Source organism: Charadrius vociferus, unplaced genomic scaffold (genome assembly GCF_000708025.1).
Source record: "Charadrius vociferus isolate BGI_N301 unplaced genomic scaffold, ASM70802v2 scaffold214, whole genome shotgun sequence".
Lineage (NCBI taxonomy): Eukaryota > Metazoa > Chordata > Aves > Charadriiformes > Charadriidae > Charadrius > Charadrius vociferus.
Window position 1 is genome coordinate 216,782 of NW_009647955.1, and position 17,676 is coordinate 234,457.

Below are 17,676 nucleotides of genomic sequence, written 5' to 3' on the forward strand. Positions count from 1 at the left end.
GGACAAACTCAGACTGATTAGATTCCTGAGGGAGATTCCTCCAGTCAGACAATCCCCACAACACTCAGCAAAAAGATGAGTTTGAGAGTTTTTCAGAGCTTGAGGGAAAAGAGATGACAGCTGTGCCTTAGCTAAGACATGTTAAGAAAACTCTGCTGGGAAAGACCTATTCCCTGAGAAATTGCTATAAAGCAAGCAGCTCATTTTACCTTTTAACTGGGCTCAAATAAGCAGCTGAAAGCACTGCTGACCTATACTAAGAGCCAACTTTGCAAAGGTTTTAAACAAAGTTGGAGTTCTTCAGAGATGGCTTTTTGCCCCTGCTCCTCTTCCAGATCCAGGGAGGAGGACTGGAACAGGGCTCAGCCAAACTGCAGCACAAAGTTCTGCCTGGTGGAGGGGAGAAGTTTATACGCTCCTTGCAACACAAGCCAAATGAAACCACTCGGTACAGCAAACGCTTAGAAATATATGCGAAGGGACTGGTGAGCCAGGAATGAAAGCTTCAAAGGAATTGCATGGGGCCAGCACACAGGGCATTGGCCTAAAGCCCATTTTAAATGGGTGTTGGCTTAGAGAAGCTGTGCTACTACTCCAGAAAGCGCTGGCCTCGTGCTACACAGAGCCCACTAAAAACAATCTCCCTCTCCTACTACCTCCATTCCTCATCCTAACAGGATGATTACAGCAGACTGCGCAGAAATGTCTGTTCTGGAGGACAAAGTTGTGCTGCTTAGCGTTCAATGCACTGGTGCATTACTGGCCTATCACGTAATGGCAGCTGCTCCACAGAAGGCGACAGTGGCACCAAAATCCACTCACAAGTTTATTTTAGCAGCTGTTGTCTCTTTCTCTCTCTCCTCCACCCACCCACTTTAAACACCTTTGGGACTTACCCGCTGGTTTTTACGAAGCTGCTTTCCCTTGTCAGACGTGTCCCGCAAAGAGAACCAATTGAGAATTACATCTTCTTCCAGAATTTCCAGCTGGTAAAACGTCATCAACACCTGCATCAATTAGAAAAGAGAACAGGGCTCTCTATAGATCTTTTGGGGCTAGTTCATGTCCAAGCACAAAGTTTGCACATAATCTGTGTCTTCCAGCTCCATCTTCAACAGAACGCACTCAGTCTGCTTCATTTTGCTTTTATTGTTAAAAATAACTGTGCTTCTCCTACCAAGCCTTATGTTCCTGACAGTTAGATCCTATGACACATAATGAGTTGAAGTTCAAGCCCCATCAGCTTCAGCTCTGTGGAGGCAGTGTATGACTGAGATCTGTAGGCAACAAAGGGCCACAGAGGATGTCAGTTCAAGATATTACTTAAGTTCTCTTTTTAAAGCATCCCAAAACCCCGTCCCCAAAGCAGATCTAACAAGCAACTCTTTACGCAGCCCCACATATGCACTATGGTGACATGTGCAGAGAAGAGCATGAATCTACCCAGCTCTGCCCCAGGCTCCCTCCTCCTGCCAGTTCTCTCTTAAAAGTGCCTTATGGCAGGTGTCAAAGCAATTGGTCATTCATCAGCTCAAACTCCTGCCCAGTGCAGCGAGGGTAAGATGCAATCATGTTTTCTCAGGGTGCCTTTGTGCTCAGGCAAAGCAGGCACTTTGCAGTCGGTCTCCTTGCGGCAGAGCACTGACAAAGCTGACTGCCAACTCCAAATATAAAGTGTCACTTCAATTCCCAGCCTCCAGGGAAACCCAGGCCCCTAGAACAATGGACACATGCCAAACAATTGCTGTAATTCAAGGACATTTTGGCTCACCAAACTGAAGGCTTTTGGCTCCAGTCCTAAGTGTTCTGCCATTAGCCAGAAGCACTGGTAGCAAAAGTTAGGATTACTCTTTCTCGAGGAACCAAGAGTTAAGCAGGCTCTAGGAGAGCTCTTCCAAAAGAGACACGGGCTTCCTGAGACACTGCTAAAGGAAAGACTCACGATCCAAGTCGAATGCTCTCCGTGTGACAGGGCAGAATGAATGCAAGGGCAAAATATTTGTAAAGGAGGGTGAGGAGGAATATACTGAAAAATCTCAGAAGCGGGGAGGTAGGTAATAAGCCACACGTCAGCTCCCCTTTATTCCCAGTTTCATAACTAGCTCAGCCTGAACAAGAAATCCCACCCGTATTCCCAGCATTGCTTGTTTTGCACTCTAAAGCAGGATAAACCATTTGGCAGTTAGATCCCAGGGACCACGGAGAGACAAATGAAATAAAGCTCTTCCTAAAGCAAGTCTCTGTCCTCGCCTCTTCCAGCGTCACACAACAAGGGCATCTAGGTTAGAAGCCACAAAATAACAGCTCCCTTCAGGCTGCATGATGGTAATTAATACTCAGCCTCAGCTGTGCTCCCTCAAAGGCACGGGTAGACATAGAATTTTTTTTTTAAACAAGTGTTATAGATGGATTTTCTATACATACTCTCCACTGAGACCCCCAAATTTTCTCCTCTAAAGCAGACAAGCCAATGATGCAGACAGGATGCATTTCACCATGAATCTAGCAAAAACAGGTCCTCAGAGTTGGGAGTGGATACTCACTTTAGCTATTGATGTGCAGAGACTGTCGTGTTCCAGGAAGAATTCCTCAATGGCAAATAAGGCATTCAAGTGATCTGACGCCCGTTTTATGTAGTTCTTAAACAACGGGGTCCAGTTCTTCAACAGCTGCAGGGGAAAAACACAGAAGGAGTTCCTGAGCACTCAGTCCTCTTTCTCAGCTGTGTTGCACTAAGAAACCAACTGGGGAAGCATTTCAAGAAACCATTCAGCTGACCACTTAATATATTTGCCCCACTCTGTCCATGAAATAGATGCTATTAAGCCTTGCATGTGCAGATAGGACCTGATTTTACTAACCAGCTTTGAGGATATCTGTTAGCTTTCTTGGTTTGGCCTCTCTGGATGGAACACTAGATTATCACAATAAATGTGTTTCATGGAGTCTGGTACTCAAAGAAAATCACTTCACAGCAGACCAATAAGGAGACGTACGTACATGTTGTTCAACCTTCCCCCCCAAAAGCAGCTGACATTTCAGTGGAACTTTCCTTCAAAGCAGAAGAGCAAATAAGAAAAAAGAGAAAAAGACAGTGCCAGGATAATTACCAGCCAAGTAGAAGTGGACAGCGCAAAACAGCCACCCCTAAAGCAAGAACGCAGTGGAGCAGCCCCTAAGTGCATGTCACATGTTAGCTGTGTGCCTAACAGGCTTGTTTGGATCCTGGAGTCTGCTGCAGCGAGTGGGTGGGAAAGATGAAGCGCAAGAAGTTGTTACACTATTAGCTGAGCTCAGTTCTCTCTGACAAGGCTTATTTTTTTTTACCAAGTCTTTAGTTTAATGATATTAGTGCTGCCTTTTCAAACAGCATTTCTGTCCGAGTCCCCAACAGCTTTTTCACTTGTACATATCTGGAAAGCGAGCAGCAGGAAAAGCTCTGCAAAGCAGCACAGACTGACCTGAATGTGGGATAGGAGCTAACAAAGATACTTGGACCACTGTCCACAACAATTTTAAAAGGTATCAGAACTAAGATACAAAAATTCCTCATTGGCCACATCATAGCCAGACCATCCTACAAAAACATTGGAGGTAATTAAATCAGAGTTCCACAAACGGATTAATCCAACAGCAGGCATGCCTGCAACTACATCCCTGGCACGCCTGTACAGACACACTGTTTTGCTGTGCCTTCAACAGTGTCTCCTACAGAAAACATCTGGCCTGTTTTGAAGGGAAACAGGTAACTCGCAGGCGCTTGGGGTGTGATGAAGAAGCTCTGAGCCCCCTACATTCAAGGTTAATCAGAATTATTCTGTCCAGGACAATTGTTAAGAGGCAGTAGCTCGGCCAGAGGGAGAGCTCCAAGACGCATAGCAGAGCTAGAACCCAGGCTAGCATAGACTACCAAAGGCAGCCTGTACTAGGAAATAGTGCTCAACTACTCCATAGTACTACACTCCATCACCTCTTCAGACACATTTGCTATGCAACCACACTGGAATTTGCATGCCTCAAGCAGAAACAAAGAAGGGGATTAGTACAAACAAACTGATCTGTATAGTATTACATTGACCAGCTCAAGGAACAACACTAACAGCACAGAATGATCCTAATCATCATGCTATCACAACAACAAAAAAATGAGGGTTGCATTGTGTATTTCCAGGAAGTATTTTAGCATTTAGCAAAATGCTTAATCCTAAACACTCTTCCTTCCTCTACAACCACCTCCTGCATTTTTATTATCCTTTGGAATCCTTCACCTCAAATGTAGTAAAGCTACTAGCAAGTTCCTTCTAGGCTAAGAAATATTTTGTAATACCTTTCTGTTAATGCCTTTAAATCATAAGCAGGCACAATTCTAACCAGAAGCTATTGAATTTCTGAAAGCAAGTTATTTATAAAGAAAGCAGAGCCATAAACACTCACAACTCCAGGACTCAATCCAGTGTGCCTATTGCTGAAAAAGGGAAAGAAGAAAAAAAAAAAAAAATACCATCTCAGTCGAGAACATGCACTGTACTGTAACTAGTGCTAACAGGGAAAGTAGGGCTCAGCCTCGCAGAGCCCCCAGCAAAAACACACCTATGAGCCTATATGACCAGAGAAGCTGTTTTGGACGTTTCATGACAATCTGGCCTGGGGAATTCGAAGCTTGCAATTATTTTAGATTGAATAGAAGACTGAAAAACGTGAAGAGATACCTAACAAAGAGCCCTACGGACAATATCTTAACTCTCCAGGCTTTGACTCTACCTGGGTAACTCCTCAAAACAATCTACAGCCTGGAGAAAGCAATCAAATTCTTCTGACAGGTTGATTCACTTTTCATCAGATCTGGTCAGTGATGCTGTATCAACTTTGAAGAGGTTTGCAATCCATTTTTCTTTTGTCAGAAGGACAGTCTTGACACCAGACCTATTTTACCCCTACCTCCAGCACACAGCACCATCACGAAGTACGTGCAAAGCACAAGGGACAAAGCTGTAATTCCAACCTGTTACACCATAACAGCATCTGTGCTGATCAGCATAAATTGCTTCAGTGAAAGCAGAGATCCATTTGGTCCCCAAATAAGCAATCCCATGTTGTGTTCGCTTGCATGACATTACAAGAGCAAGGCTCCCTAACAGAAACCTGAAGAAATGCACCACACATGCTAGCTGATGGGCAGCAGCGCAGACGCTGGCCAGCTCAGCAAACTGAACTGCTACGTTGCCTCCCCCAGCTCCCTTTTGGCTTCCTCACCTACATAACCTTCGTTTGATGCTGCTTCAGTGACAACAGAAGCACAGCCTCCTGTTTATCAGCTGCTTCAGCCATGTTTGTTTAAATCATGTCTACAGTTCTAGGAAAGGTCTGGTTTTCTGTACCATCTCTGTTTTACAACTTCTACATCAGCCAAACAAGATGCCTGACATGCATCGAACTGGATAAATTTCTCAAGCCTCCATGTTTCATCTGAAAAATACCCACGGGCATATCCTTTACCGGATGCTTGTCTCCTCAAATTGCTGCAACACTTAAGAGCTTCATGCTCAGGGACCAGCACTTCAGAGCACATACTGTGGTTTCAAGTCAAACCAGACATCATAACCGTGGCATTTCCACAATTTCCCCTCCTGAGCTGTCTGAGGCCACTCTTACACAAGCAACCCATCTTCCTTCAGCCTCCTGGAGTACTGTGTCCAGCTCTGAACTCCTCAGCAAAGAAAAGACACGGACCTGTTGAAGCAGGTCCAGACGAGAGCCACAAAAATGATCAGAGGGATGGAACACCTCTCCTATGAAGACAGACTGAGAGAGTTGTGGTTGTTCAGCCTGGAGAAGAGAAGGCTCCACAGAGACCTTATAGCGACTTTTCAGTACTTAAAGGGAGCTTATAAGAAAGATGAGGACACACTTTTTATCGGGGCTTGTTGCAGTAGAACAAGGGGTAATGGTTTTAAAACTGAAAGACGGTAGATTTAGACTAGATACAAGGAAGAAATTTTCTACAATAATGGTGGTGAAACATTGGCACAGGTTGCCCAGAGAGGCGGTCGATGCCTCATCCCTGGAAACATTCAAGGTCAGGTTGGACAGTGCTCTGAGCTACCTGGTCTAGTTGAAGATGTCCCTCCTCACTGCAGGGGGGTTGGACTAGATGGCCTTTAAAAGTCCCTTCCAACCCAAATTATTCAACGATTCTACGATCTCTTAGTCAGAGTTGAGCTACAAAGAGAGTGAGAAACATAAAACAGTTCTGTAAAGCGGACTTCTAATATTCACTACTCTCAGAATGCAAGTATCCCCATCTCATACAAAATAACACTTTGCCATATGTAAACCATCATAAGCCTAATACCGCTATAGACTGAGGCAGGTTTAGCTTCATAGCTACACTTCAGCTACATGCTTTCATTACTTTCTAACCTATAGCAAACCAGTGCTTGGGATTCTCAGGGTGTAAGTATTAGCAAATTAATGGAGTGTACTTTTTACTAACTAGGGAATCACAAGTTGCAGAAAAGCCACTGTTTCAGATGCTGTACAAACATGTATGTTCTGCCCAAAGAACTGGCCTCTTCTCTTCAGCGTACTGTTGGTAAATACACAAAGCTGCTGCCCAGGAAGACCATCGATGTCTGTTTAATAAGCCTTCGAAGGCTGATTCTCTACCTCCATTAGAGCCACATCTCAACCCAAACATATTGGGTCATTGTAACGGTGACTAATGTCACGCATGCAATTGAACGCTAACAGTATACCTCACCAGGATACTGCCTTCTCAGAGAAGGATTCTCTTAAGAAACTTCTTGGCTCTTTACAAAGGAGCATCTGAAGAAACTGGCTGCCATACAGTCAATTGGTTTGACATCTAGCTCTCTTTGATAAATCTAAGGATAATTTGTGCTTCATAAATGCACATGCCATGCAGTTCCCTGGCTAGAGAAATTCCACTTGTCCATGACATGTGGCATGGTCATCCTGAACATTACATTTAGAATATTATCGTTTCTCACTAAAGGTGAGTTGATTTGCTGTCTCTGCTATTAAAACAGAGCATCAGCTTTCCTATGATGAAATATACATGGACAAAGCTACCCAGAGGTACGACCTTCACGTACTTCCATTGTCTTTAGCTTCTCAGGGGTTTTGGGCAATTACACAAAACATTATGCACTTATATACTGTCCTTTATCCCAGACTAGAACTTCTTCTGACTGGGTCCTGCAGTGAAGTTCTCCTGTCCTACTCATGCGAGACTAGGAGTCCGATCTGGGAGACAGAAAGAGATGCCATATCATAACTGGAAAACCCCACATCCTACACAGCTACCAACTCCCCACAACCTGTTGTCCAGAGGTACTGCTTTCCACCTAGAGTCTAACATCTGCTCTAATGTTCTCTTCAGTCCTCCTCCTTCAATTCTCTTTTTCCAGGACAAGACCTGCTATTCAAGAAACAGTCTGGAAAAATGAACAAAAGCGAGAAGAATGTAAACACAGTGAACAGCAAAATCTTACTAAGCCATCTGATGAACAGATCAGTTCACATGGATGTTTCCTACAGAAGGCATCTCTGTGCATCCAGGAGATAAATTAAGTGCCATGCTTACACCTACATAAAGAAGAATTAGTTTTTCATCCTTCCCCATCAACTGAAAGCACATACTTCCTCAGAGAAAGGATTATGAGGATGTCTGGTGCTCCTCTTTAGTTCCATCTCCTAAAAATATTGAACTAGTCCTTCCCAAACACGTCAGATCCATTCATTCTGAAAGAGCACCTTCGTAACCTGTAGAGTTTGCAAACTCAAGTACATAAATGGGCTATAGCAAAGAGACGAAAGTACTACAGTGGCTTCAGCTTGGATCAACAAAACCACCAAGATAAGAGTGCTGTCTTTTTAAAGCAGATCCTACCCTATTTTGTCTCCCTGAAGTCAGGAAACAAAAATCACTCTCACCCAATTATACAACCTGTCTCTTTAGAGACACAACAGAGCTCTGTATCTTCACTCAAAGACAACAATATTGTGCCTTTGCAATTGGCTGGGAAAAAAATGACACCAATTACAGTACACAGACAAGTAAGACCTTGGAAAGGATCCCACTGGGAGAGGAGCACTCCCTCCTGCCCCAGGGACAGGGTCTATGATGGACTGGAACCAAGTTCCTGGAATACAAGTCTGTAAAGACATCTCTAACAGTGCCTCTCTACAATGGACGCACTTCTACTACCACACACAGGAAACAGAAACAACCATAGGTGCTGAAGTAGAGCTCCCCACACCAACAGTCTCAGCTGAGATCTGTCAAGCAGGTACGATAATTTCAGTTCACTTTTACTTCTATAGAAGACAAAGAGGCTCATGAACTCAAGGAGTTCAAGTAGCTTCAGGCTTAACCAAAAAGACTTCTTTCTTAGCCAGGAACTACCTGGGGCATCCAGACAGACTCTGACACACTAGGAGACAAGCCCAAAGAAGAGTGAAATGGAGCAGGACTCACGGGAAGTAATGCTGAGAAATAGTTCTGGGAGTCCAGGTTTGCATCCAGCTGCTGCAGTGGGAATTCCAAGATCACTTTACTGAGCACCTGCATCATCTCCTTCAGGCCAATGTTATATGCATACCTGTGAGGAAAAAGGCAAAAAAAACCCCACATTTCACACCATGTGATCTCTGCAGACTGTGGCTCCTCACAGAGATACAGCAGAAAATTTTATTTTCATCTTCCAGGCTTGTTTTTTATCTGTTTGTTTGTTTTTCCAAATATTCAGGCAATAAAACCACCTTGCATTGCATCAGGTCCTGCATGAGGTCACAAGTCCTGAAAATCTGCTATCACAGCAGAACAAGCTGCTGCAGGGACAGCACCCTCACATTTACTAGAGTGCTGTAGGAATACTGTTGCGCAAAAGAAGGGAAACAGGTTTGTATTTGAGAAATACTAGGTAAAAGGCGCCCTGATTATGTGTTCTAGACTTGCTGCTGTAAAAACAGAGTGGACAAGCCACACCACAGCGAAGCCCCAGCTGCAGACAGCTGGTTGAATGTTGCAATGCACAGAGCAGCAGCCCCTGCATGAACTTACAGGCAGTCTGTGCCAAAAACTGGCTTGCTCTCTTCAGTCCACAGTTAATTTAACAGCAATTCAATCTCTTGTTACAGAATTGGAGCAGGAAAAGCCTAACCACTGAGGATGCTACAGATGCAGCTGGTGCTCTCCATCATCTCCTGTCGTCATTCAGTCACGATCTCTAATCTGCATTACTCATGCTCTATACTGATAAAATTAATGATCAAACGTGGGTATTCACATGGTTTCTCCTCTTCTTTCTAGATCTGCTGTCAAACCCAACTGTTCAGCATAAGGAACAGCATCCCTAAGGGAACACTCACTTGAGGGAGTTGATTTCCAGGACCAGGTTGTCACAGGAAATGTTTTCTTCTTCGCCCCTCTGTAACGTGCCCAGTACCTCATTCTGGAAAACTAATGAAAGAAAGTAGTTAGACACGAGAGTGAAAAGCACAGATTCTTCAAACTGTTCCTTACTGAAGAAACTACACCCTTAACAAAGGAAGCATTCTGACACAAATGTCTATTTGTTCTCTGTAAGCTGGCATAAACCCACATCAATTATACTTATAAATAGTGGAACATTATTCAAATAAAGGAGAAGACCTACTAGGAATCATTGATCTAGCCACGCATACCAGTACAAAGGTATTTACATCTGCAACCTTTTAGAGTAGAGTTTCTTTCACAATCTAGCCTTTCCTATTCAGACAAACGTCATCTGCCCCTAACTAAAGATGTGAATACAAACAAAAATTTATTGGTTTAATTTTCTTTGGGGAGATATTTTAATGGGAATTTTTTTTTTTCTCCAATTTGGCTTAAATCACTTTCAAATCCAGGGAAGCTTAACACAACAAAACAGAAAACCAGAAATGTATCTGCCAAAACTGGCAGCTCCTACATGGACATTTAAGTCTCCAGCACGATTACAGCAGTAAGCTGTCCACACAGGCAAACTCTGCTGGACCTTCACACAATCTCTGAGTTTAGACAATGACACTGCCATTTAAACAGACAATTCAGGGAGGTCATTTTCATGAAAGCCCAGTGATCAGGAGTGAGAAAGATGGAGGCTCTCTGTCTAGCTTCTCATCCTTGGCTGCCTTGAGTTAACACAACAGCAAAAGAGGGAATATTAAAGAACTCTGTAGAAAATGTGGCAAGTGAGGTCCAGAAACAAACATATTACAGACATCCACTAATTTTTCCAATATACCTAGAGAAAGCAGCACAAATCTCACACTCACTGCATTATCTGCAGACTCACCATACTTCTTAACAGCCCATCTCTCACCTTTGATGTCATCTAGCTGAGGGGACGCTGCCCGACTGTCCGGCTCCTCAGAGCCCATGCTCAGGTCGCTGTCTGACTCGCTCTCTTCCTCTGAATACATAGCTGAGCCTGAGGAAGAAGAGAAGACACAGCATTCAACACTCAAAAGTTGCAGCTATCGTACGCATGAGGAACCAGCTGTCCCAAGGGCTTCCCAACCAAGTCAGCAACTATCTGTCCTTGCAAGGAAGCTTGTACTTACAGGTCCAGATGATCAGATTTGCTGCAGAGGGAATGCTACAGCTGGCACTAGGATAATGGGTCTTTTTTTAAGAGTCTGCAGGCAGACAACAAAGGACAGGGATAGAAGCAAATGCAATTTGTGCAGACTGCTGACTCATGATGGAGCAATGTCAGCAGATGCTGTCACTAGCAGGAAGAAAGCCAGCAGTACCCGGAATAGCCAAAGCATATTCCCTCTAAGGAATAAGGTATCCCATAGTGAGCCACTCACGGCACAGATAGCTCTGTGTGTTAGCACAAGTCAAAGTTATAATAAACATCTTCCACAGAGCACAGGAAGAGGGAAAATCTGGTCCACCACCTGCTTTCACCTCTCACCTTGCCTCCACGCACATATGTTACCTGGCACCAGTCTGCTTCATAAAGCCCAAGTCTTACTCTAGACACAGTTACCAGTGTCCCACTCAGCCAGTTTCCCTGACACAGGTCTGTCTGTCCATCCCCAGGTGATTACACTAAACATTTCCTCACCCCATAGGCTTTGTCTCTGCTCTTCTTCATCCTCTTCATTCTTGTCATCTGCTTTCCAGAGATAGCCTCTGCCCTCTGAGCCTACATCCTTTTTATTGTAACCTGAAAAAAAAAAAAAGCAATTATGAGGTAGATGTACTGGATATGCTTACCAGCAAACGTGAAATATTCTACCAATAGAATGGTATAACCTGCATATTACTGCCCCTAAATATCCCTTACCAAGAGGGAGCTGGGATTTCTGCAGATGCATATGGATTTCAGCTTTTATCTTCTCACTTGCCTTGACAAGTGACCAACTTACTCCTCCCTACAGCAGCAACATTCAGCTGACCATGTTTAGAACCCTCAACAATCCCAGACTGGTAGAAACAGCATTTCATAAGGACAAAGTCCTTGGACACTGTCCAGGTACGAGGACATAGATCTTGCAACCTGCCTTGAACTGAACATCTCTTCCAACTTCAGCTTATTGTCTCCTACAAGGCTCCTACTCTAAGAAAAATGGAAAACAGCTGAGTCTTCAAAGATTTTCATACCGGTGTACTAAGGTACATGTCACTGTCCAACTTAAGCCAAATATCCTTGCTTGCCCTACTGAAAACACAGCTGAGAATAGCATTAAGCTCCAGCCTGGCACTGCAGAGTCTAGGATGGGGGAGGCAAAGACCCCAAAAGATCATGGCAGGCAAAACCCTTTGCATCGCCTGAATGTGTGGAGCCAGAGACTCTCATACCTTTCAGTTTCACTTTGCTTTCTTCCTTGTTCACGCCAGAATCATCACTGAACTGGTCATCATCCTCTTCCTCCTCATCTGGTGGGTGAAGAGAGATCACTGTGCCCTCAGAAAGAGTGATGCCAGGACCTACTACTACCTGCAAACATGTGCAACATATCTTAATGAAGAAACACCCCAATTGCTCCCTTGTAGTTCCACCAGCAGGGACAACAGCTGCTCCAGACAAGCCGTATGCTAACAAGTATAACCAAAAACATCAGCACTGCTAGATCACATACCATACCACCCTAGCGAAACAAAAGGAAGAAAAAAGTGGGAGCAGTAACATATCCCCCACCTCTGCAAAAAGGCTTGGAGCAGCCCTGTGTTCTGGTATGATTTAGTGTAAGTTGAGTAACTTGCCAAGAAAGGCAGAAAGCAGAACAGACATAAATACAGCTCACCTGAGAAGAAAGGACACAGTGGGGCTTTAGCTTTACTTTCTCCTTCACTTCAGCTTCATCGCAGATAACAGAATGCCAGATCTCCACGTTATCTGCTATATGTACTTTGTCCCAGAGAAAAGCTCCGTCCAAAATGACTTCATCACCTGTTATACATCACCAAGCACAAATATGTTGAGCAAGGCAGTTTGCTGCTCTCCCACACTGCTGAGTTCCCAAGAAAGCATCTTACTGATTCTCAATGCCCTTGATACATGACAGATGTTAGATGAAAGGTAAAATTGGCCTTAGAGGCCTACAGTCACTTCTTACACAAAGTTAAAATACAAGTTTGCTCTCTACTGAGACTTAACAAGTTGACAGTAACAGCTGACACCTTGGTTTTACACAAATACAGACAAATCAAAAAAACATGCCAGCCAAGACTAGGAAGAAGGAGTACCAGGCAGATCACAAAACCAGGGACAGACGTCCCTTATTTGCAGGATGTTGGTGGGTGATAACTCTAGATCAGTAAAAGTCAGGCATTCTCTACTGCTGAAACAACTTATTTGCATTAAGTGCCTTCCACCTTTCAGCATCATTATGGTACCCCAAAAACTTTCATCTATTTCCTCTGTTGGATGACCAAATTTCTTTCCGTTAGAAGTCAATCAGTACCCACTTATCATCCTCTCTCAGACCCAAATGCACTTTAAAAACTAAATCCCAACAATCTGTGACTTTGCATGACATGGCCTGCATGCCCCCCATTCTTGTACTCACCTATCCTGCACTTCTGCCCAATAACGCTGTTTCTTATGGAGCAGTTGCTGCCGATGACCGTTCCCTGCCCAATGAGTACATTCTCTTCCAGCACGCTGCCGTGGCCAAGGCTAACATCCACACCTCGGTAAATGTTGTGTTTAGAATGGGTATAACTCTGATTCTTGTCATCGGTGAAGTTCATCTCTGGAGTCAAAGGATAAACCCAGCGCCGGATGATGTCAGAGCACACAGCTTCATACATTAGCAGGTTGCATATATGGGCACCGTACTCTTCTGTTGTTACATGCATATGGATCTGGTTACCCAGTACCTGGGAGACAGGCAGGAGCATGTCAGAAGATTCTCTAATGCAAGGTAGTAAGACCTCCCTTGCAAAAACCCACTCCGTACCTCTTCATTCACCAACAGACCACGCACAAAGTCATCTCGTGTCTGGTAGTCAAAATTGTCTGTGAACAACTCAGCCACCTGCCAGGAATAAAATATAAGACAATAATATAGTTAGCAGGAAATGTTGCCAAGAAGCCAGATAATTAATGGCTGTTCAGTGGTTCTCAGAGAGCAGAGTTATTCAGTATAGGAAAGTGATGCTCTTGCCTTGAATAAAGCTTTGATTCCTTCTGCTAGGAGTGTTGACCTTCCCATCTCCTCCTCCTAACGGAGACTATGAACAGATTCTGGTTTTCAGAAGGGGCAAAACATTGCTTTAGCGTTTCCAAGCAATCCGCCCAGCCTCACTTTGTAGCTTCACTCCCAAAGGAAGGCTGTAGACCAGCTTTTTCAGATGTGGAAGAGATGTTAGTGAGCCTAGGCTGGAATAACCCTGAATGTTACTCTAATATGGTATCAGCTTGCAAGTACTGACACTTTTCCATAGCATAGCCATCACCTCCGCTCCACAGATGTTACTATACTCAAAGTGAAATAGCTTATTTTCCAGAATAGTTTCATCCTGTGCCAAATCAGCCAGTTTACCAATGCATCCACTGTCTATTTCTGCCTGGGCTCGAGTAGTGGATATCAGATACAGACTGAGCACCCATACAGTCTGCAGAGCAGCGTCACACAATCACTCAGTCTCTCAGCTGTCACCAAGCACAACTGTGAGTTCTGGTTTCCAAACCAAGTACACTCAGGCCACATGCACCCCCTGCACACCAGCAGGACAAAGGGATCGATGCAGACTGAATTTTGGACCCTCAGAAGGGCAGACCTCACCTGCGGAGAGCAGATGCTGATATGACAATCCAGCAAGTCATGGCGCACTTCAACGTTCTCGATAGAGTTCTGGAACAGACTCTGAAAGAGGAAAATATTCAGATGATCTGAGCACCTCACGCAGTACCGAACCCCAAAAGCCTTCTATAAGCAAGGGCAGTATTGACTGAATTATTAAACTAGCTGAAGTTCTGAAGACCAGAGAAATCTACAATCTACACTGAGACACTAGCTTAGCAGGCACAGCCTGGTCACACACAGAGCTGCGTGTCAGTCAGCAGAGACTGCCCTCGTCCTTACAACTGCAGCTCTCCAAGAAACAGCTTGTACTTTGAAGAATAATCGCTTTTCCTCCAGGAGGCTCCTTACCTTAGTTGCTAGGAGCTACAAATGTATAAAGAACATTAATAAATTAAAATGCAATACCCATAGCTTCCATACCCCATGTGGATTTTTACAGCTGTGGGTTGGGGGTTTTTGTTTGCTTTGCTTTTCCTTTTTGGTTTCGTGCAGTGACTTGTGCTTTCATTTGAAGGTAAAAAATAATCTACTAATTAATGATTTGGGGATGAAAATGCCATATAAACACTATCTTAGTTCTGAGTTGAAAAAAGAAAAAGGTCCATCTGTCTTACCAGAGAAAGTGCCTCCACAGACATTTACAGAGCGTTTGCTACATGATTAGGTGAACAGTATAGGCAGAGGTAATCAGAGGTACTACACCTTGCACCTGCTTTTATTCCACCTCCCGTGCCAGGCTCAGTGTTGCTTCACAATGGTTTATGTACAATAGTGGTACATGCATCCCAATTTGGGAACCCCTGCAACAGCACAAATAATCCACCTCCCTTGTTTCACATGGAAAAGGAAATACAATAAATGCAAAAACTGAATTGTGAGGAATACGTCTGCCCCATTTCAAATTCTGAAATGAGTGCCAAGCATTTGTGTCCCAGCACAATTTCACCAAGCCTCAAATAAAGGTTAAAGGAAAAAAAGAAGCCAGTTTACCAAGAGCTACTTTCTATCATCTGCTCCTCCAAAAAAGCAGCAAACACAGTTCCCCAACCCTCACTCAAGGAGAACCTCCTCCTTGGGGTGTGCTGCTTCACTACTACAGCCCTTTTCCACCTGTCAGGTTCCAGACGCACCATAGGAAAGCGGAAGCGTTTCAGCCCCTGGGTTCTCTGGTAATGAAGGACACGGTTTGTGGCACTGTCCATAGCAATAACAATGTCATCCTCTTTGCATCTGGCATGGTGACCAGGTGAGGACTCCTTGAATATCATCGTCATCACAGAAACATTCTTTTCGATCTTACGACGCAACCTGAAAAAGACGCAACCTTTAAAATCACTCTTCAGAAAGTTAGAGCCCAGAGTCTAAGCACGCCACACAAGCGTCCACTCTTTCAACACCTACTTGTGCTCTTCTAGGGCTTTGGATATATTGAAATTGGACACCACATCTCCAGTGACAAGAATGAAATCGGAACGAACAAGGGACTTGGCATCAACGTCTCGCAGCACATCACCAAGGGAGCGGTATAGGTCAGAAGTCACAAAGCGCACTGTGTTGGGAGAGGTGTGGCGGCACCACTTGGATTTTCTAGAAGGAAAAAAATGCATCAGGAAGGCATAAAGAGAATATTCCTATAGAGAACGCACTAGGACCCAGTGCCCCAGTGCACAGCACATATGTAAGTGGATGCAAGGAGAATCCTATTATAATGAGCCCACTATCGATAGGCTTAGCTATGCTCATTTGCACACAGCAGATGAACTGAAGAGCGTTAGACTTTGAGACTGTAGCTTATGGAAACTCAACTCCACTGTCAGCCAAGTTTTGGCAACGGAGAAGGAAAAGTTACACACAACCCAACCTTTTTTCCTTATTAAGCAGTACCTCAGGCACAGAAAAGACTGCATGCATCTTTTATCTTGCCAACATGCAGCACGCAGAGGCAAAGGTGCACAACATACCATGACAGGGCATAATGCAAAGGTTAGTACTCTAATTTACACAGCTACCCAGGAAACCCCCGATTTTAGACAAGAGAAGTTAAATGCCAATACAAATGCAGTCCCAAAACACTCAAACCTTTTAATACACTGCACAACCACACTCCTTCACAGGAGGAATGGTCTTTTTTTGTGATGTGTTAGGAGACTTCTCTTGAAAGGGAATCTCTAGCACATCATTTTCACCAGAAGGATCAGTGAGACCTTTGAGGCTTGCTGGAGGATAGAAGAATCCTTTCCATGATAAAGTTAAAAAGAAAAGAGTCTTACTGTAAATGCTCTTTTATCTCAGCTGACTTCCAACAGCAGAAAACAAAGGTTTCTTCCACTCCAGTTGCTGTTAGGAACTCCAAGGTATAGTCAATCATGGCCACATTTGCCATAGGTAAAAGAGCCTAAAAATAAAAAAAAAGACACACAGATAGCCAAACAAAGACTCTGTACCTTAACATCAGCCACAGTCCCTTCCAACTTGAGGACATATCATCAGTGATGCCAGAAAAATAACACAAATAACTGCTCTATCTCCTTTTATCAAAAATTTTCAAAGTTGATCTATACAGTAAGAGCTAGTTTCTGATCTTCTATCGGGGGCAGATCATCACTTCTTCAGAGAAGAAAGCATAAAACAAGTGAAGTTATCACACATGAAACTCTTCAAGATAACTCAAATTAGCGAGAGACTGAAAAAAAAAATCTCAGAGCACTGAGTCCCTGACTCAGGCTTTAACTGCGACTGGAAAAACCTGACAGACATGAATGATGAAGCCACAGGAATATGAGTGTCCAAAATTAAAGAAGGGGGAAAAACACCCCAACAATCTAAAGCGAGGTGAGTATTCTCTTGAGATTCAAGCCACACTCTTAAATCAAGTTACTGATTCACAACTGAGTGATCTCATACTATTCTTTAATTAATTTTTGGTGATGCTTTTTTTTCAGGCCTGAGCTCATGTGTATAATTATGACCACCACAAACATTTAATCAGCAAATGAAGTAAGATAATTGTTCAGACCTAAATTCTCCAGAAGCGCTCTCTCCTTAGCATACAGCCTTCTGAACTGGATAATTAAAGTGCTTTCCCCATCCATTTTTCTGGCCATATTCTTTTAGCCATTACTGCTGGCAAGGACAAAGATTTTGCTTCTTTCCTCTATCAGAAACAAGCCTGCCCAAACCCGCTGCCACTCCTGCATCAGCAACAGACGAAAAGCAAACAGCACAGTCTGCCCTGCCATATGGAAAAGCAAACAGCACCGACGCAGCAATTAGATCCTCGCTGCCTCTCCAGCGGGGGATATAAACTCTTACAAGCGAGGAAAACTGGTCGGAGGCTTCCACAGCGCGGAAGAAGGCGGGAAAAGC

The 17,676-nt window shown here is 43.9% G+C and overlaps 1 protein-coding gene across 1 annotated transcript in view; it reads right to left on the minus strand.

Annotated features, from left to right (window-relative positions):
- EIF2B5 (eukaryotic translation initiation factor 2B, subunit 5 epsilon, 82kDa) overlaps positions 1 to 16,699 on the minus strand; it is a 17,167-nt gene extending 468 nt beyond the window's left edge. Inside the window, exons 1-14 of the mRNA XM_009883327.1 lie at positions 16,581 to 16,699; positions 15,712 to 15,897; positions 15,441 to 15,618; positions 14,290 to 14,370; positions 13,462 to 13,539; positions 13,069 to 13,381; positions 12,304 to 12,449; positions 11,858 to 11,996; positions 11,121 to 11,222; positions 10,368 to 10,475; positions 9,394 to 9,484; positions 8,501 to 8,624; positions 2,544 to 2,669; positions 897 to 1,007 (exon numbers count right to left, since the gene is read on the minus strand). Of these exons, the coding sequence (XP_009881629.1) occupies positions 897 to 1,007; positions 2,544 to 2,669; positions 8,501 to 8,624; positions 9,394 to 9,484; positions 10,368 to 10,475; positions 11,121 to 11,222; positions 11,858 to 11,996; positions 12,304 to 12,449; positions 13,069 to 13,381; positions 13,462 to 13,539; positions 14,290 to 14,370; positions 15,441 to 15,618; positions 15,712 to 15,897; positions 16,581 to 16,693 (1,896 nt within the window). The 5' untranslated portion in view covers positions 16,694 to 16,699. The remainder of the gene's footprint in view (positions 1 to 896; positions 1,008 to 2,543; positions 2,670 to 8,500; positions 8,625 to 9,393; positions 9,485 to 10,367; positions 10,476 to 11,120; positions 11,223 to 11,857; positions 11,997 to 12,303; positions 12,450 to 13,068; positions 13,382 to 13,461; positions 13,540 to 14,289; positions 14,371 to 15,440; positions 15,619 to 15,711; positions 15,898 to 16,580) is intronic.
- Positions 16,700 to 17,676: the final 977 nt, after the last annotated feature.